The sequence below is a fragment of the Diadema antillarum genome, unplaced genomic scaffold (assembly GCF_040938485.1).
Source record: "Diadema antillarum isolate AM-2024a unplaced genomic scaffold, OU_Dant_1.0 scf00000132, whole genome shotgun sequence".
NCBI lineage: Eukaryota > Metazoa > Echinodermata > Echinoidea > Diadematoida > Diadematidae > Diadema > Diadema antillarum.
In genome coordinates this window covers 457,365-479,324 of record NW_027271021.1, presented here as the reverse complement: position 1 = coordinate 479,324, position 21,960 = coordinate 457,365, and the positions used below count along the sequence as shown (strand labels likewise).

Here is a 21,960-nt window from a genome sequence, read left to right as displayed (position 1 = left end):
TTTCGGCAAAATGGAAACTCACATTGCAACTACTTCCTTAACAAGGAGGACATTCTGAATTTAGAGCTTTAATAACTCACGGTGCTTTCCCATCCTATAGCATATTTTCAAGAAGGTCATACTGTACTATACTGATGTCGCCTGAATTGGTTAAAGTGACTCATACATGATGACTGTATACGCAAGCACAAAGGGTCGGGAAATTTCCCTTTCATTCGTCATTAAAATCGTTATCATCTTACCACTGAGTAAAGAAGGTCATATCCTTGACTACCTTTATACCTTGACCCGATTTCACACCGTGACTCTAAAATAACGTCGAAGCCCTGACGATTTTTAAAAGTACGGAAAAGGATGACAGTGTGCTTGTAATTGTGAAATTTGGATCTAAAGTTCAGAAAGATTTCCTTATCCCATACACGAAGAAAGGGTAGACGAGTGGTATCGTAAGTAAAATCTGATACCCTTCCACGATTATTTTAATAGCTTAAACCAAGTACATTAATATTTTGATATTTGCGGCCCTAACCGTTTACGCGCTAACATATAATCCCTTTTCTCTCTTTTTGATAAAGTCACGAGGGCGGCTAATTACCTTGGTCGTCTGTATCGTTTAGCCGGAAGTTACACCGGACCTTTGACACATCCATCGTCCTCGTGAATCCGTTACCTTTTATGGTGACGTTGAAAGTCTCTGCAAGAAAAGTAAGCATAAACATCGTGAATTGGTTGGTCTTGTGGCAAATGAATTTACTAGTATACGCCTGATGGTAAATCACTTGACTCAACATTCTCATAATAAGAGATCCAGTGATTGCGATATCATTTTAATGGTAAGAAATACAAAGAAAAGTGTGAGAGAGTGGTACATTATAGCTACCTCCATCAACAGAAAACAGAAACTCTTGGCCCTGTATATACGTCGAGATACGGTCCTAACACAGTATACCTTAAATCTTCATCTTAAACTCTATACATTGTAAAGACTACAATCATGACGTTATACACGTTATCAGAACCATCGTTTACAAGATTTGTAAATGAAGAATGTTTATCAACGTACACAACGAGCTACTCCCTCAAATAATAATGATAAAGAAATAACACATTTAAAAAAAAATGCCCGTATAGTGTTGTGCCAGAGTAAATTAAGTTTGTGATTATCCCCTCATTCAATATTCTGCAGTAGTTGTGAACATGCTGGGATTATAATCTGAAACACATGTATGCTCTCATTAATGAAAATGTATAGATGAATCGTGTTCACTGCATGAATTTCCTCAATTCCAGTTGAGATACAGTAACTCCCTATATACATGATTCATACAAGGATAAGAGCATTCTCCTCTTCCAGGAAGTCTTCATACATACCTCCAGTACATACTACAGTTGGGGAGGCCGATAAAATTTCCACGCACGACGTGTTGACAATCTGTGGGTGTATAGGAGGTGAAAAAAAAAAAGTTGCTCACATTCTCATAACGGTCAGTAATAGTTGCTATCAGTCATTACCATGTTATGCTAATCTGAAAAGGCAACTTCATTGATCACTGATTGATTAATTGATTGATTGATTGATTGATTGATTGATTGATTGATTGATTGATTGATTGATTGATTTTGGTGTTCACAAAAACAAGAAATAATTGGGTTGTAATGATTATTACTATACAATAACATTTTGTCTGTATTTGACATATAAACAAAATCGGAACGTATATTCTAACAACATATACATTTGCGTGCCATTAGCCAATTAGTTTGTAAATACAAAAATATCATAAATATTCAGCAATAATCATATACAATCTCTCCCCAATTAAGAGGTCATCACTGCCAGATTCTTAGAATATTACATGTTTGTTGTGTTGTGGATGTTTTCTCTTCGTTCGTTTGTTTGTCTGTTTGTTGTTTGAACTGCTGTTTATTGTTTATGACAGGAGACTGTGGGCAAGGTTAATGTCCCCTTTGTTCATTTATCTATTTATTCATATATTTATTCATTCATCTATCTATCTATCTATCTGTTTTTATAATTGGTCTTACTATGTTCTGTGACACATCATGTTGTTCGTAAAGTTTATCTTTATCATCAAATAACATTAAAATTAGAAACCTTGTCGATGATGTGGTCGAGATCGTTGAAGGAGTCCCCACGGAAGATGTGCTCCGATGACGGTTTGTCGGCAACGTCGACCAGGTCCCTGATGTTGCTCTGGCCGACGCGCACAGCCAGGACGGACCCGCCTGCATTGCGCACGGTGTTTGCCTGCATAAAAAAAGTCAGGATGATCATAACAACAAATAAAAAAACAAATACAATGAACAAGAAGAACTATTTTGAAGCATAGCAAGCTATGAATTGCAGGGCGGGCGTTTAGCAACGCTCTAAGTGATTTTAGTTCCTTTGACCGACAAAGAATTACTGATTAAGTTTCACACCCTATAAACATTTTAATTTCTAGTCAGAAGGTTAAGTTTAATATTGATCAGGTATTAAGTCATTATCAAGAAGGCAAACATGAGGAAAACAGGTCATGAAATATAATGTCACTGTCTTGGGCGAAATATGAAATATGTTTCACATCACAACAGTCATTAATATTTCAACATGATGGAGGCATAGAATCAATGTTCTTGCTGTGAAGAGGTGGCAGCTTCATCTCATTCACATACGCACTTCCATAAAACATAAATTCATCGATTTTTTTGACATCCTCATTTAATAACACCGTTAACACAAGTTAAATCCACTTCCTTTGAGATTTGATAAATTCCAAAGGAGGTAAAATATGACACACCCGGTTCAGTATGTAATCGGTTATTGAAGGCAATCAAGGACAAGTGTGGGGGCCACGCACCTATAAGAACAACCGCTACCGGTGTTTATTGACGTGCTAAACATTCGGAAACCATGACAACTCCAACGGCGCTGGCAACTTCACTGTCGCTGGAAACGATGTCATGTTAAATCATTATCAGTAAACTCTTGTATAACTGCATCTATAAAGTTTTGATGTGATGTAATCACTGTATTTGATTTTAATAGATTTGTATAGAAAATGAAATATGTAGTCCACGCTGATGGAAAGCTTAAAGGGGATGACATATTATTATCTCCTCTAATTTTCAAAAATGTGGCTGCAACCGTGAGAAATGCGAAAACATTTTGGGGCATAAGAATCTCTAGATTTGAAAATAAAAAATATACAGCTCTTTTTGTTTGATTTTACTGCATGCATAGCAATGTAATTGTGGCATTGCTCTCAAAGAATACCGGTAGCAATTTTCAGCACTCCTTCCTAACTCCTAAACAGCTTAACAATGTATTACTTTGACACGAGCCTGTTTCATTGCAAACACAGGAAAGCCAATAGAAAGGGGAAAACGGGGATCAACCCTGTGCTCCGAGCTCCCGCGGGGAGGTTAACCAAAAGAGACTTGTGCGGTAACGTGCCATCCAGAAAACCTAGCCACGTGACCTCTGTCGGGTCATTGAAACCATGGTTACAGCAGGAACGTGGGATAGTACATACTTATTGTACCATTCTTCGCCTTCAGTAGATAGCAGGAAGCAAAAATTCGTTAAGTCGATCAAAACGAGGCACTTATTCATAGCGATAGGATTCCACCGTTTCATTGTCATCTTCTTTTCAGAGCCTTCAATCCTTGGAAGTTTATTCACATTTTTTCTGTAAATGTCACAGACGCACCCCTAGTATAATAGCACGATGACTCATCGTTCAACAATTTTTTTTTTCCCTGCAGAGAATCGCTACGGAAGTTTGCGCACAGGTGTTCAAGAAGACATGGTGCATGATTTCACATGGAATAAAGATTTCACATGGAATAAAGATTTCCCCTGCGTACTGATTAAGTTGGAAGAAACAACAACAACAAATAAAAAATGCCAACTTGACCCCTGGGACAACAGGTTTTGAACCAAATTCAACACAGCCCTCAAATGCACATCATCCACGGTTGAATGTCTTGTTAGAATAGCAAGGAATGATGCAATTTGCGGGTTACGTGTCTTCTGTGTAGAAGATTGTACTCTGCGGAGTAAATCTGAAACGCACAGCTCATGGCTCTCATGACGAATCCACCTACTCGTCACTATCCGAGTCCTATACGACACCCCCCTCCCCCATCTCTCTCTCTCTCTCTCTCTCTCTCTCTCTCTTTCAGCTGTGGAAATAAATAAATTGCACATTATTTTCTGTCACATTCAACTGCTAGAGAAGAAGCCACACTACTTCTATCTGCAGTAATTCTGCACTCTTGTGATTCAGTACCGATACCTTGTCAAGAAGCGTATTTGGGGTTTTCAAAGACAAAAAATGTCAAGGGAATCCAATAGCTGTAAAAGTAGGCCTACATTACTGTCTTAATTCATTGAAAATATGGAACAATGGTCCCGGATCTGCATGGATGGCTAGGCAAGGCTTAGCGTATAGAGGTGGATTGACTTAAAAGCTTTCGATTCGATTTCCGTGGCCTTTTGTTTTTCTTTCTCTCTTTTCCATACATTTTTTTTTTTCATTTTTAGGCTACCATCAATGATCAAGCACCTGGTTACAATGGCAGAGTCCTGCATTTTTTTCTCCTGCTTGAAATTGGAATTGATTGCAATGATTAGTGCAACTTCTTTGATGTCAACGTATCTGTTCAAGTATTTTGTAAATCATTGTGACTTACATACTGCACATTCATTTTCCGAGACATTGTTCATATACATGTACTGATAGTAATATATTACCCCATTTATACTGGGAGGTATCTCGCTTCAGGTCCGGATCTGAAGCGAAATACCCCCCAGTATTAAAAAAAAATGGAAGATTAGTCCGAACCAAAGTTTGCCTATACTCTAAAGGATGTGGTTCAGGTCCGCATCAGGCCCGAGCTTACGTTAGTATAAAAGGTATCTCGATTTCAGCTTGGTCAAGCCTTCGACAGTGAGTTTGTTTTCGAGTGTTTAAGTGGATTGCACTCAATAGGTGCAGTATTTTTCACAAGCTCGTGCCATATGGGCCGAGAATGGCTGTTTTAAAATAATTCCGAGCTAGAGTTATCTCGCTTTATAGAAGCGGGCTTAAGTCTTGCGCAGTGTAAAGGGGTGCAATCCATGTTACGATTCTCATAGAAAAATTCGGAAATAAAATGAAACTTGAAACTAAATACTGAAAGTTACAAACACAAACCAACCCACCCACCCACCTCCTCTTACACATAATACTATTATTTGCATGCTATACGTGAGTAATGTACTAATTAATCTGGAAGGTGAATCAGAACTCTTTCTTTCCTGCATGCAGTTACGTATTTGTCCACGATAGGACATCATCAAATGCATGCTGCTCGATCGCCTACAGGCACGCCATTCATCAAATGACAAATTTCCTTCAAATAGTCAATCCGTCCGCAGACGAGGTGCCAATAAGACATGACCTGTATTTTGGAATGTTATTTCACTCCTTTCATAGTCTCATTTTTCGCGCAGTTAGTGATCGTTGATAATAGCTGATAATGTGCAAGTGTTGATATGTGTGTGGGTGAGTTATACCACGGAGGTGTGTTTGTTCGTAATGACAGCATCATCTTAATGTTTGTTTTACCCCTTAGACGTTCGCTATAGACGTGTCAATATTGTTTAGGGAACTAATAAAAGTTCATGATCATCATGATGCATTGTTTCGATCATAGAAGTGGAGAATAGTAAATATGATGGACAACATACACAGGTTTTCCCCCGAGAAAGGGTTGTTGTAAGTGAGAGTAATCATATAGAATCAACACTGTATCTTATAGAGTATAATTACACATTTAACATGACGGGGAAGCTGGGACGTTAGTTAACTTAATGTGCCATGTGACATCCGGTGAGTACCTCAAATTGCCGTTTCAATCATTAATGACTGTAATATCTCCTGAAAAAAAAACTCTTCTTTTTAACTGAATTTATTGACTCGAGAAACATCTTGTTTTGCATTTTAATGCACGGAGGTTCTGACTTACTCTTGAAATAACACAGTGTCTTAGCAAAGTCATACTGAGCACGTTTATTTGACAGAGAGAAAAAAAAAACATGAACTTATAGACAATCCATGTGAGGTTGCGTTACCCAAATAACCTAAAGGACCAGCCATGTGTATGATGATATACTAATGATGCACAGGATAGAGTGTGTTAGTGAAGGCGCGGCGCGCTCGAGAGTATTGACAATGGTGCGACATGCACGAGGCGCAGCCGAGTGCATGTTTGCAACCGTTGTCAATACTCGAGAGTGAGCCGCACCTTCACTAACGCCACGAAATAATCCTGTGCATCATTAGTTTTATAAAATGGGTCGAAAACTAACAGCATTATTCACGTACCTTTGTGGGTCAATACCAGTCAGCTACATGTAGCACTCGCTCAAAAGTCAAGATGTCCGAAGATGTTCGTCCCAAACATTTACGCACGTCGCACTCGGAAATCCCGCACACTACACGATAAGTACTGTACGTACGTATAAGAGTATACGTACGCCACGTACTGTTATGCACAAGAAAGGCCGCCGGCTGTTGTGGCAGCCCGCGGCCCGAACTAGAAGTTGTTTACAGGATTGACAGCGCGTATAGTAGCGCGTGACGCACTTGTAACAACTGATTGAGTGCGCACTGCTAGTGTAAAACATTGTGACGTACGTCAGGCCAGGGAGGTGGAAGAGAGACTCTTCTTAGTGCTTACCTGAAGAAAATAATGCACGCACACGTGACTCATTTCAGCGCTTCCAATTGGCTACATTCTTGAACCCATTTTATAATTAGTGATATCACCCAGATATTCGTTGAGCTGTATGACTTCGCTTTGACTGTTTGCATTACTATTCAAAGAAAAAATGGGGAAAAAAGAATATTCTCTAATAGTTCAATCAACGCTGGTTGATACTTCAAATCAACCGGTGAGATCATGTCTGAGTTGCTGTTTAGTTGTTTGGTTGTTGTATATAATAGCGACATCACGCAAATCCTATATTCTTCAACCTGGCTATCATTCTTTTCAGAATAAAAATCAAACTTCACTAATTTCACTTGATTTCTCGTTTGAAATACAGGTTCTAGCTGTGATGAATTCAGAGTTTATGCATGCTGTTTTTTCACAAAATTTGCCCTTAACAACCACAAAGCTTGCCGGAGGATTGTCCTTTCCTGGCAATAACTTACATTCCTATATACCTATGGAACACAGTGGGAGGGAGCAGGTGAATGAAATGTTTTGTTAGTAGGCTGTAGGAAAAGAAACATCCTTATACATTGCAGAAACGGTCTATTTTGGGATTACCTGTGCGACCGCCTTAGTCCTGTCGTCCAGGACTCCGTCGGTTAGAGTGACGACCACGCTCGCCGTGTCGCCGCCTTCAATGATAAAGAGCAAGTGCCGTTAGCGCTTATCCATAACACACTTTATAGGTCTTATAAAATCAGAATTATTTTTAATCTGCTATATGATATATTCAGCCGCAATACACTTTGATATGGATCATGAGCAACCAAATGGAAACAAAACGTATTGGACGGAAAATGTTACAAAGCATCTTGCCAATGTTGGCACAATCGTCAATGCTTTAACAGTCCTTTAATTCACAGTTCAATGTTTGCAACGTACATAATAGACAGGTGTAAACGCAACAACAATGGAATATGGACTACATCTCTAAACATATACGAAAGAATGCTAGTCACCTGTTTCAAGAATTTGATTACATCTCTAAAACAATAGGCCTACGAAAGAATGCCAGCCACCTGGCGCGAACGAAATTGAATGCTCGACACTATCGTTGTTGCAAGAACTTGTTTGCATCTGTAAACAATACGTAAGAATGCCAGTCACCTGTTGGGAGAATTTGATTGCATCTATAAACAATACGAAAGAATGCTACTCACCTGTTGCGAGAATTTGTCTCTTGGCCTCCTTGATACCGGAGTGCAAGTAAGTGCCACCGTCTGTGATGACGTCACGTAATCGAGCGATACCATCTTCGAGCAATTTGCTGTCGGTTAGACATGAAGGGGCAAAAATGAAATGCAACTGTTCATTTACACATAAAGGGGAAATTAGAGGATTTGTAAGGTGACTCCCGTCATATCGAGGTCGTTCGTTACATCGACATGTCGTTATGGCCGAACAATAAACTACAGTATACGTAGATACACACATTTTTTTTTTAACCTTAATCTTTACTTCGTTGTAACTGGTAACGAGAGTTTTGTTTTAACCGTGTTCGTTATAACGAGAGTGCTCTGATGTACAACGTGTATAAATCAGAGATGGGAAACTTGACGTGGGGCTTTATGTTGTAAAGCGAAATTACATGATGTAGGCTATTACGAAGGAGGTATTTGCGTATAGTCAAAGTAACATCACTAAGTATGCACATGTATTGCAGAAGGAGCTGTTTGGTACTACAATATTGTACTGTACTTATAATCTTTGATAATGTTCAAAGTCATTGTTTATTTGATGGTTCCTAATAATGGCATGTCACGCAGAAAAGCATATTGAAATCGAGTTACTCTGTCAACACGAGCATAGTACGTGTACTTTATACAATCGATAGGTATGAATTTACATTCACTCTCAGTCCAAACGTTCTTCCTCAAATTATAATCAATGTGTGATGACTCCTATGACATTGCAAAACTTTCCAGTCGCCTTTCAGAAATGTATCATTGCCATAAAAGAGGAAGAGACATTTGAAGACATACTCACCGATCTCCTGTGAGCTTGGTGATAACTTCTGCATCCCCGGAAAATGTGATGAAGGAGGCTCTAATCTTGGAACTGAGAACAAAACGAAAAATAATCTGGATATCAAAGACAATCCATCGCTATGTATACAGTTACAAGACTACGCTTTGCACTTGGTGGCTGATGACTTTACGACATTATGAAGATTTTATTGAAGCACAGTGGGTGCTCTTTATGCTTTGGACTCAAAAGCAGGCTGTGCTTGCGTTCAAGACTAGCCAGCGCGTATACTCTCTTGAACAAAATGTTTCACCCAGCAAAATGTTAACGGCAAGCAATGTCGGATGTATTAATGACAGTGATGGAATATTAGTTTATCAATTAATGACTCAAAAGAGAATACCCTGCTTAAATATGACCAACGTACTCTTATCATGATAGCGTATTATCAATCGCTGCTTGAGATGTGCAGCTATATGAAAGAAACACTTTGGCCCTTTTTAATTATTTCATACGTCAAAGAATCAACAGTACTTTATTCTTCTAAAATTTGTTCAGTGATGCTTTTTAATTCCAGGTCTTGCAAGGGTAAAAATTCTTTTGGCTGATGCTCATTAGAATTTCACTTCTTCACAGAATTAATTCACGTATAATGTTCATGGAAAAATCCATTGAATGTAGGCCTATTATAATATTATGCTTATATAAGTACGAGCTCCTATACGCAAAAGAAGGTTTGTTTTAAACTGCACTAAATGTGTGCAAAGCATATAATTACCTGGTGAACCGGTTCAAAAGCGCCTCAACAAAATTAACGGTTTGCTGCTGAAACTGTTCTTCCGTAACGCTTCCGGACCTGGTTAAAAAACAACAAAACAAAGCAATATTAATTAAATAATAATTAAATCAAACAGAGTCCATATTGATTACGTCGTTTTAAAACAGATTAGTTTGGTCGCGATGATACTGAATTTTAGCCAATCAAAAGAAAAACGAAAAAAAAAAAATCCCAGGTGTAATGATAGTCATCTTGACTTCGTATCATAACCAGCATCGTAACTATAATAAAAAAATGTCGGGTTTATAGCCCCTTCATAATGCAATAATATCAGAATACTAATTCTTGTACGAATACTGATCCAGAGATTAGATTTTAGATAAAACAAGTGGTTACATGTAAGTCCTTGTTTCGTGTTTACATGCCTTGTTTAGTTTTGTTTTGTTTCCGTTGTTTACCACGGCCACGATGGACTTCCGGCACTGAGCATAATTATATTTTTACCGCAGGTTAAAACTCATCACTGACTGACTAATGTGGGTAATCATCGTTTTGAAAGTATGTGTCAACTGTCAATTCAACCTTCTCACGACCACAAACTATCCTAGAACCTCCACTGCCTGATTACAATTACAGGTTGTCAATTAGGGTGATGCCGCCTTCCTTGTCCAACCTACACCTGAAAGATATCAGTTCATCACCGTATACTGTGTTCAAACAGTTATGCCTAATGTGATGACAAATTTGCACACAGGCTTTATCACTCACTCATGTACCAATTCCCGGGAATTAAGAATTGACTTTTGAGAAATATTTGAAAAAAAACCAATGTTTTCTGGGCGATTACAGAAAAACACACAAATGTTCAATTTCACGCGGACATGCGGAATCCGTTCTTCTTCTCTTTTTTTTTTAAATGACAAAATTAATGCTCTATTAAACGTCTTGAGACATTCCACCTGTTGTGGTTGTCGCTGCTGCTGTCTCTTTACAACTTAAAGGACAAGTTCACCTTTATAAACATAAGGATTGAGAGAATGTAGCAATATTAGTAGAACACATCATTGAAAGTTTGAGGAAAATCAGACAATCCGTTCAAAAGTTATGAATTTTTAAAATTTTTGTGCAGCAACCGCTGGATGAGAAGACTACTGCAGTGTATGAATAACTTGCGTACAACAATATAAGGAAAATATAAAGAGAATTTCACAAAATTCCATCTTTTGAAAAAAGTACACATTCCCCTGACTCGTTACCGACAAATGTTATGGGTAATATTATTCCCCCTGCCTTTAGAAAGAGGCAAGTCAAGAGCTCTTTTATTATGCGAAAAAAGTGAAAATATGTTGAATTTTCTTTTACATTTTCTTTATACTGTTGTACGCATATGACTCACAAGCTGTAGTAGTCTCCTCATCCAGCGGTTCCAACACAAAAATTTTAAAAATTCATAACTTTTGCATCGATTGTCCAATTTTCCTCAAACTTTCACTGATGTCTTCTACTAATATTGTTGCATTCTCTCAATCCTTACGTTTATGAAGGTGAACTTGTCCTTTAACATGATGAATAATATTATGAAACCGAATGAAAATATTTTCTTATCATACCAAACACAATTTCACAAGGGATAACGTCAGGTCCTAGAAAAGACGAAGATTGCAGCCAACATGCTTCAATACCTTAACTCTTTGGTTTCCACCAAGTCAAAAATATTACGCGGAGTGTCATTACACGTGCCTCAACGAGAAGTGATAATGCGATTAAGAAGAGAGCTTCAAATGCATTCGTAGCAATCTCAGCCAATTAACCCATTCTGGACCATAATTCACTCAAGACTTCGGTTTTGTGTGCAACCACGTTGCCGGTGATAACGACAGGGTTAATAAGACAGACGACCGGCAATCTTGCAGATTTCGTGTCGTGGGATTGCTTCATTAGGGGAGATTTAGGCTTTAGGACAGATGAAGACTGCATATTTCATTTTTCTTCGAGACAAATTTCGGTCTCTCACGTGACACAGATTCAAATTCTGCTTTCCACCGAGATTAGGCCCCTCGCTTATTTTTAGGCATGGGATTAGCAACATGACCGCCAACGTCCGGTAAGAACTTCGATTTTTCTGTTTTTACCCACTCGGCGTCTCAGTAACTAGTCAAAAACCTCTCTGTAATCGAAATTTATGTTCATCAATAATAATATCAAATTATAGTTGTATTCAAACGCTTCGAATGGCAAAGTTCACAACATCTTTGATAAAAGATATGAATGCATTACACATTTTTTCTTTTTTTTTTGCGTTGCATCCACATTTAATCTAATGCGCCTGAAACGTTAGGCGAGTAATACACATAGTATTACGAAAGCTTTTGATCTAAATAATTACTACAATTTTTAAATCTCATGGAAAAAGAGGGAAGAGGAGTATCAGCAGTTATAGCATTTCGATATCTTTTTGGTATCTTCATCAAAAGAAAAAAATACATGTCTCTTTGAAATAAGGTAGGGGAATTCGTAAAAACTGTGTGTGTGTGTGTGTGTGTGTGTGTGTGTGTGTGTGTTTGAATTAGGAAGCTTCGTTAGACGATGAATGATTTATCCCTTCGATCTACAGTGCCTCACTGGTGTGATTCAACCTAAGACGTACCCCACGTCCTTCGCGTCCAGCCGAGTCCTGCTGCTTTTAAAGGTAAGATGTTCTCATTTACACTGGAAATCTCACAAATTAATTAATCTATTTATACATTCTGGAATGATTCTCACGAACTGGACATGCATATCTATAGCCAGTGTGTGAATTACTTCTGTGAAGTCAACGATGGTCTTGAAGGCGACAGGAAGACATCATATTATGCACAAGAAGTAAAAAGACACGTGAGATTTATAGTCACGAACAGAATATCATTTCTCCTTGTAAGGAGAGAGAGATTTGATTTACAAATAAATACACACTCCTCACTAAAATGATTTTAAAACTACGGATAAAACTTTGCTTAGCAGAGAGGTAAAGTTCCTCCTGTAGTTCCAAAATACTAAAATAATTAGTAATTCGAACGTAAAATACTTTCAAAAACACTAAGGATGCTTCATAGGATGATATAACAGGAGAGCTCGTCGTGGAAAGAGTTTTGTTGATTTTATATGAAAAAAATCAGCAAGTGTCTTCAGCAAATGCCAACACCAATCAATGAGTCATACTAACATTCAAACAGGTTTTACTAATGTGGTCTCATAATGACTATCTTGGTGATGTGACTCTGACGTCATGTGATCAGAAATTTTTATTTTGTTTGTACATAAAACTCAAGCAAAAGCTTTCTTAAATACGTACAAGGGAGGCATATTATGTCTATCCTAGACATCGCTGTCTGCAGTAATGACGAAAGCCTGCGCTATTGGCAAAAACAGTATATTTGATAAGATCTGGCCCGTTCCAGAGCACAAATTACATGAGTAATTTCATTGTAAATCTGCGTCTTTATACGTAAACAACGATTCATTGTACGTCACAAATGCACCTGATCGATAATGTACAAAGAAAGTTATGTTAATGATTCACCCACTCTTACTTCTTGCTTTTGGCCCGATTTCACCAATTACTCCAGCTGAATTGTTCCCCCCTCCTCTCCACTCCCCCCCCCCCCCCCCCCATCTCTTGGGTGCACAAGCACACTTTCGTTACATTCTTTTAAAGAATTTATGTATTGAGTTTCCTTATTCAACAAACTACAGTTTGTTCAACAGATGTTTACATCGTCAGAAACAAAGGTCAAAATGATACCAAGGTTATCAAACGTGTTTTGACAAACTCGATGACACAATTTCATTTTTTTTTCTCTCTCTCTCTTTTCTTTTCTTTTGTTCTGATAAAGTTTACATCATCCCGGAAATTATCTGTGACCATAAATGTTTTACAATTGCCGGAGGCTAAAGTCAAGATATTATCGTGGGAAAGTGAGGAAAAAATACAAGAATAAACTTTGTTTAAGTAGAGTTCGTCGTTGTCAATAGCTGTCAAGGAGTTTATGTCATGAGTGCTGTGACGGATTTATGTTCTTCGTTACCATTTCCTTTACTTGATTCTCTTCGGTTCGCGCGCTTCTTCCTCGTGTTTAGTTAAACCCCGTTCTCCGAGTGTTGTCATGGGAACTCGCATGACCTCGTTCGGGGTCAAACATCGACTGTGTGTCTCACTGTTATGGGGAAGGGCGCTGGTCTGGAAGACGTATGATACCAAAACATGTCGAGGGGAAGTGTGTCGAGGAATGTTGAGTTGCTACAAAAAGGGCACGTGATGATCTTGCCCTTGTCTGGTGGTACAATGTAGTATGTCTACTTCATCCCGCCCCCCCCCCCCTTCTTTTCCTTTTCCATCTTCAGATATTACAATATTTGCATAATTGTTATCATGACGTCCCATATCAGTCCAAAAATTCATTCCATGTTCCATTTGATGAATTTAGCGCCAACCAAAGAATGTCACAGTGCTGTGAAAGCTCTCATTAACAAAAGACAGATACTTGTTGAATTTCATAGCAAAAACGTAATTTTCAAGAACATTGGTAATCGTTCCGTCACATACTGAATCAAAATGAGGTGGTGGTTTCACCGCTTGACATGCCTTCCATTCGCTCGCTAACAAACTCTGAATAATTTTCCTTCTTTTTGACAGGCTAAAAGGTGGAATTTTACCAATTTGTTGTATATACTTGTAATTAATAATGCTTTCTAATCTATAATAATTGACTCGTTGACAAAAATAATAATAATTTCACATCACTTCTTTACAAAACCAATTAAGAGTTGTAGCTCCATGGTTGTAAGGTTTATTATGACATCATTTTCTCTGCTAACAACATGACCGATATTACCAGTTTTGCCAAAACACGTGACATTTAAATTCGCATTTGCTCGATAAATGACACTTTGACCGTTCAGTATTTGACCTTAGTTTTCATTTCAAAATTCATTTTGAATACAGTACATAATTGTCCGTCATAAACCCAAATGAAAGTGGTATACTTGCGCGCACTTTTCGCCTCGTCTATTCCACATCCACATTCATATCAACCTTGATTTTTTTTTCTATAAGCGGTCTGCGGTAGTCCTAGCAGTAGACACGAGATTGTTTGCATTTGCCTCCCCTAGGAATCTCCCCCCCCCCCCCCCCAAAAAAAAAAAAAAAAAATCCAGATTTTGGCAAGTTACTCAGGTCTAAGGTCAACGCGAAAAAAAAAGGGATCGTCTGATCTGAAATAGAAGCAGCATCACACTCACAGTGGTTAACTCGTTCACGGCATGGATTCGATCTCTAAAGGCACGGACTCGCAGCAGTGATCCAATCACATCAGGGCGCGAACTTCAAGATCTTTTTGGACGATGAAAATGGAATAACTGTTTCCCAAATCCTGTTTTACAGTGCCCGTATTCCAACGTTGTCAAACTTTGATGTCCATCAATTATAAGCAAAATGACTGGGTACAGTTAGCCTGCATGGTAAACACACAAAATAAGATTACTCCCATTACACGGCAGATTCTTCAAGCAAAAGCTGGAGTACTCCCAGCAATAACTTGTTTGTTACGTGATAAATGCGGCCTTTATTACAGTCTAGCTCACAGGACAATAATTATCTAGCCGACATTCTGGGTTTTATCTCCCCCATGATTTGTATTCGGCTCTAATATTCATTATTTATATGCTTAATCATACATTTCAGAATATTAAAAACTATCACTTTGTTCGAAGGAAATATCTTTAAAAGAGAGAACAAAAAAGGAACCACAAAGCAATGCGCATTATATTTCTCTGAATAACTGTCGATGATTATTAAAGTGTCGTGGAAAAACTATATCGGCAATTTATGTGCCATAAGCCATTATCACGAAGTTAGCGGGCTTGACAATTCCATATCCAATCTCCTTCTTTCCTTACATTAACACAGAATATAATGCACTGATCCCACACTTTGGAACCGACGCGCTAGAAAAATTAATATCACTGAACAGACCAAACAAATAGGATTATTTCCTTTGAAACACTTAGGCCCTACAGTGCTTCCGTTCCATGCTAGGTCGTTCACTTTACAAGCATCCCTAGCACTTTGTGGGACAGATCTTCGGCATCGTAATAATCTGCAGTTTTCTGTATATACCATCTTTGCTCTCTAATTCTTAATACTGCACTTAAGTATTTTTTCAATAAAAATGTCTGCTGTATTGTGAACACTGTTTTGTCTTGTAACAGTCGGTACCGTGTTTCCACTGTCCTTTCCTTTCTTATTCTGTAGTTGGCAATTCTATGGTTGTGGAATTTCTTTGGGGGACCTCCAATTGCTTTTCTGTGGGTCCCTATACTTTCTCTGAACATCGAGTTTTTTTTTATTACCAAATCAAACGAAGAATTATATTTAAAAGATAAATTTGTATTAAGTGATAATCATCTGAATAATATCAATTTATAAGCTGGGCTTTTATGTTTTGGTTTAATTTGCTTTCTTTTGAATTTGGTTTTGTCTTGCGTCTCATTCAAGTAATGGCGTGCGATGAAACGGCCACCTGCTGCGTTCATCTACTTTTATCTGGGCCCCGTCTTATAAAGCCTTCAAATCAATCACAAGTCCCCAAATCAATCGCAACTTGCATTGAAGCTCTCAAAAAACTTGCGATTGATTTCTATCACAAGTCTTTATAAGACAGGCCCCTGTTTGGCGAAAAAAAAAGAAAGAGTCGAATAATTAGAAAACTAGAGAGGGGCCGTCAAAGGCGGCAGACCCACGCCTAAGTACAAAGTCGGGGTAAACATAATGTGCATTCGGTCATCTACCAGAATTCGGCCACTTAATTGCCAGTGTGCTTTATCACCAGCCAGTGAGTTCTACCAAAGATCGTACACTGAAGTGTACGATCTTTGGTTCTACAGTCACATCACACGCAAATCACATAATTACACATACGGTATTAACACTCATTCACGTACAGGAAAGTCCTTAAGTCTCCTCCAAAAATCCATCGAAAATCCCAAATTCCACCGTCAAAAGTGCAGAATCGGAACTTTTCCAAGCGCGCGCGAATTAAGTCCAGTTTTAAGAGTATTGTCTACGCGACGGGTCGCGGAAAAAGCGCTAAAAATCGAGAAATACGCCGTTTTCCTTGCGGGATATTTTGATTATAGCAAGCCGAGAGTGTGATGATATCAAAGGTCGTATGAGTGTACGATCTTTGATGGTATCCACAAAAGCGCAAAAGAAAAACAAAATTTACGTACCCCCTAGGCAATTACCCCTATGATTAGTGTCTACGGGAATTATTCAATGCAAGGGTTGAATGCAAATGTCTACTGCACCAGTATTCGGCCACCAACGAGCGCCGCAACGTCTCCGGTGCAATTTTGCACCAACAGTGTAGAGCGCGATGCATTTTCAGCGGCCTTGCACACGCATTGACATTGAGCACGCATATCGTGCAGTGTGACTGCGACCGAGCAAAATGCTCCTCCAACGAAAAAAACAATCAATGTTAATTTGAAAAATCATCAAATATCAAAGGTCGTATGAGTGTACGATCTTTGATGGTATCCACAAAAGCAAAAAAGAAAAACAAAATTTACGTACCCCCTAGGCAATTACCCCTATGATTAGTGTCTACGGGAATTATTCAATGCAAGGGTTGAATGCAAATGTCTACTGCACCAGTATTCGGGCCACCAACGAGCGCCGCAACGTCCCCGGTGCAATTTTGCACCAACAGTGTAGAGCGCGATGCATTTTCAGCGGCCTTGCACACGCATTGACATTGAGCACGCATATCGTGCAGTGTGACTGCGACCGAGCAAAATGCTCCTCCAACGAAAAAAACAATCAATGTTAATTTGAAAAATCATCAAAATACGGGCCAGTTTGTGATGACGGAGAACGAACTTTCATAAATCTAGAAGGACATAGTCCCTCAAATAGGCCTAAACGTAAATTTCGGAATTCTTACGAACATTTGAGCAGCGAAGTCGGATCGTTGGGGAGTTTATGTCTTCGTATGGTAGCGGAAAATCGCAAAGTGAGAAACGGGAAATTTTCGGAATGGTCACTATACCATGGGGTCAAAACTTCAAGGTCACACAGAATTTGCAAGGGTCAACCGATTATCACCAAAATCTAATCGATTCTTTCCTGTCATTATCCAAACATTCCCTGAACATTTCATGCAAATCCGTTTACCCGTTCTCTTGTTATCTTGTACACAAACAAACAAACAAACAAACAAACAAACAAAAAAACAAACAAACAAACAAACAAACAAACAAACAAACAAACATACGGAACCCTTTACATAACCCCCTGCCGATTTTCATCGGCGTGGGTAACAAGGCGGGTATGATTTCGAACTTGAACTTTCATGATTGTCATTCATGTGGACCGGAATCGCTGATACATAAACGCGCATATCACTGTCTTAACGAATGAGTACGAAATCCACACTGCATGATGACTCGTGCCGTTGGCATGGCAACCGAGATGATGACAGCGTCGTTCTAAATCCTCCAGCTGGTGTCAGCATTTTGGCTCATTTTCCGGGCATTTTCATATTTCTTTCCTCATGACGATGCATCATTTGTGCTTATAAGGAAGGAATTATGGTGTCTAGCTCCACACATTATCTACTGTGTGCAGTATTATAAAGAAAACGAAGGACCCAATATTCCGGAGAATTTGTGCTACATATGGTTGTCTTCAGTCTGGCACTGCTGGTGTCTTGACTATAGCATAGCAGAATCATCTGGCGATCAAGAACCAGCCATGTCACAGTCTCATTGTTTTATAACACTGATGTTATGTTCTCACTTTTCTCACAAGCTTATATTTCGCAAACACAATAGTACGAATTCAATGCCATTCTGCATGCATCGTAAGTTGCAACGGTCACATCAGTAAATTGGTTTATTCGCCTAAGACTATTGTCTTGTGCTTTAAAACTTGTCATAAATTCATATATAAAACGTTGGAACGTCATCCTCATCAGGGATAATGTTAGTGGAAGACACATAACACTTGATAAGGCGGATAATTTTACAACCACCATGCAGGCAATGCAATCTATTCAAACGAGAGTTTTAAGGCAGCCCCTCTGGTGAGGACGTCCCTTTTGGGTTCAGTTTTGGTACGTCACTATAGAGTTATTCAAATCTTTATATGAACAAAAATGTACTATACTCCATACAGATGGCATCTTTCCTGCTGGACGTATACAAGACAATCACAAAGTAAATCTGGAATGATTCGCAGCTGCAATATATCATGCATACTATTGTCATTCTATCATATTCCTTTAATCTCAAATTCATATACATGATATACTAAACTTATGTAATGGTTAGTGGGAGTTTTGATTTAAATCTTTTCTCGTTTTGGCATTGTTTTGTTACGACCACACAGCTAACTTCCGAACTCTCTTCCTCCTTAGCATGTGTCATCCATCCTGTAGCTATAGTGATCTATGACAACGTTCATTACCTTTGGTTTATTATTTTTTTTTTTGTGGAGGTTCTTTCAGAAGATAAACCTTGGTGTCAATGTGACAGATATTAAGTTGTTGTTTTCTACGATGACATCATTCAAACAACAACAAAACGCTCACAGAAGTGTTTTTAACACTTACAAGAAACATAATTATAATAATCATGTATTACGGAGGAAAAAAAAGTGCCTGCACTGAAATACATGCTGTCAAGTACAATCTGAACATGAATGAATTTAGAACGTTGTTAACATTTAGAGGATATTACAGTCGAGAGTCCATGAAACACCAGATTCCATGACATTTGCTCCTGCGACAATTGCTCCCATGAAATATCAGCACGCTAAGCCCTACATAAATTCCACCCACAAACATACATGTAACCCTAACCATAATCCTATCCTTTACATCAAACTAAACCTAAAATTCTATCACAACCCGAACCCTGACCCCATGCATAAGTCATTGCAGAAAATAAGACCATAGCAATTGTCGCAGAAGCCAATGTCATGTGGATGTCACCGAAATACCCAGTTTGTGTATTCACCATGATCTTCTTTTCTCAAAATTTTGAATGACGGGATAAATCGTAAACATAATTTGTTATAGTCAGTTTTAATGATTAATTAAGTCTATGATTTATCACGTCAGCTGTAGGTTAAATGATCGAACAAGACTTTAGTCAGTTGCAATGATCGTCTGAAAGTCAATCCCAGACTCGTTATCGGTTTTCTTGGAATCATATCATTGATTTAAACAATTCATATCTGTACTGACTGTAGTGACTAACTCTTACCTTCACGTGGGGATTCATATCCTTTTGTCATTTCATCCACCCACAAATTCCCTCACTGATCAATTATAATCTCTATCAAATAATGATAACACCTATATCGATTGTTAACATGCGAACATTTTTAATGTATAATATACATTGTACGTTATTGCCATTGTATAAGCACCACAGTATCGGTGCGTTTGATCCTCATTCATTGTCGTTTCTAAAGGAGGAGCTCTCGCAACACCTGTGGAGGGACATTATCCGTAAGGAGAAAATAACTGACGTGCGCAATTTATACAATCTGGGTTTCTCTTCGTCATACTGAAAAAAAAAATAGTTGTACTACTATAATTTTATGAATGTACAGACATGAGGTAAAATATTGTATAGAGGTAGATTTTATTGAGAATTTTACGTGCGTCGCGAAAGTCCCGCCATTACATCGTAAAGTTCGAGGCCTATCTATACACGTTTGTTTCAACTCTTCAAATCTTTGCAATAATCACATGAATATTCACAGGAATTTGGACAGTGCTATTCGATATTCTTCTACAACAGTTTCTGTCATTTAATCTCACGTGCATTCACATACTTTCATAAGAATGTTATCAAACAGTCGACTGATGATGGCATGTGCCCAACACAATAGTCCGAAGTGGGGTAGGTACTACCAGAGATCAACCAGAAAAAGGTACCCTTCAACCGGAAGTAATGGAAGGAACCTGGGAAGGAAGCTAACTCATCGTTTCGGGTACCACGATAAATCAGCTGACTTCCGGCGAGCGGGTTCAGACAAGTCCTTGATGATTTCAGACATATCGTCTGCTATTTAGTGACCTATAGTCTCAGGACGCATGGGTAACACCATCTATGGGGAAGCCCTACCAAAATGATATCATGCAAGTCTGCACGCAATGTTGAATTTGGGTCGTTTGTTGTTGCTCTTGTTGTTTTCAATTTCTTCATGACTTTCTATTTCAATTTTCCCTATACAAACCACATGAAAGTAAAGATTTTTCTTCAACATCTTAGAAAGCATTACTTTTCCTCTTGAATCTGCTTCTATGGAGTAAATTTGGATCACTGAGAAATTATAAATGTAATCGCAAAATTGCACTTTCATGACGCTCGTGATATTATCATTCAAAGGATGCTGGTTTATATATTGTAGTGCCGAGCCTGACATAGCAGTCTTCTATCCCATAAGATGTTCAAAACTGACAAGATTGTCACCTTCATTTTGTTTAAAATACAGAAGACTTCTCGATAAACAGACAAATTAATGTTGAACGTATGATACACGCCGCACATACTCGGTACATTCCTTGAAGCATAATAGGACAAGCATGATTATCAATTTCTGCATTTTTGTCGTTGCTGTTATTGTGGTTATGCTGTCATCCCTTAAAACAGAACGAGTGTGTCACTATACATGCATCTCAAAGCTAGACAAGCCGTCTCCATATTTCCGCCTATTGTACATAAAGTCCACTGACCATTATTATGCAAGTAACACTCACTCATATTCAGGTGCAATGTAAGGCAATACGAAGTAATATGAACCCTCATGACGTTCTACGTAACTATTATAGTCGTTTGAACAACTGAACTTATATTTCGTTTATGTAAAGAACTAAAAGTACGCTATCAACATTCTGATATCAGCTCACTAAACGCTAAACAATAGTGGTCTAACGGCTGAAGCACTTATAGATAAATAGAATAGAATATGGGATACATATATTTATGATATTGATATTTTACCATATATATTTATGAATATAAATATATGAACACATTCAATCATATACATATACATATACATATACATATACTACATACACATTATACATAAACATATACATATAGTACATCTATATACATAAGCATAAACATACAGGCTAAGCCCCTACATATAGGCTCTATCATAATAACACAAAACGAGAGGTAGAAAAACATATATCAAGCGAACAAAGTAACAGAGGAGGGATGGGCTATAGAACTACAAGTTTATACAACTCGCTATGAATCAACGAGCTTGTTGATTCATAAGAATATCGTCCTGTATTGGCATGTCAAAATGTGCTTCGGGAAATCGAACCGACAACTTATAAAATATTCATTCACCCCAACAAACCCTCCAGCACATGCTGTAACCCCAA

The 21,960-nt window shown here is 38.3% G+C and overlaps 1 protein-coding gene across 1 annotated transcript in view; it reads right to left on the bottom strand.

Annotated features, from left to right (window-relative positions):
* LOC139720698 (anthrax toxin receptor 1-like) overlaps window positions 1-21,960 on the bottom strand; it is a 42,494-nt gene that overhangs the window by 14,579 nt on the left and 5,955 nt on the right. The window contains exons 2-8 of the mRNA XM_071632052.1: window positions 9,509-9,586; window positions 8,752-8,823; window positions 7,926-8,032; window positions 7,324-7,397; window positions 2,117-2,269; window positions 1,372-1,432; window positions 596-694 (exon numbers count right to left, since the gene is read on the bottom strand). Of these exons, the coding sequence (XP_071488153.1) occupies window positions 596-694; window positions 1,372-1,432; window positions 2,117-2,269; window positions 7,324-7,397; window positions 7,926-8,032; window positions 8,752-8,823; window positions 9,509-9,586 (644 nt within the window). The remainder of the gene's footprint in view (window positions 1-595; window positions 695-1,371; window positions 1,433-2,116; window positions 2,270-7,323; window positions 7,398-7,925; window positions 8,033-8,751; window positions 8,824-9,508; window positions 9,587-21,960) is intronic.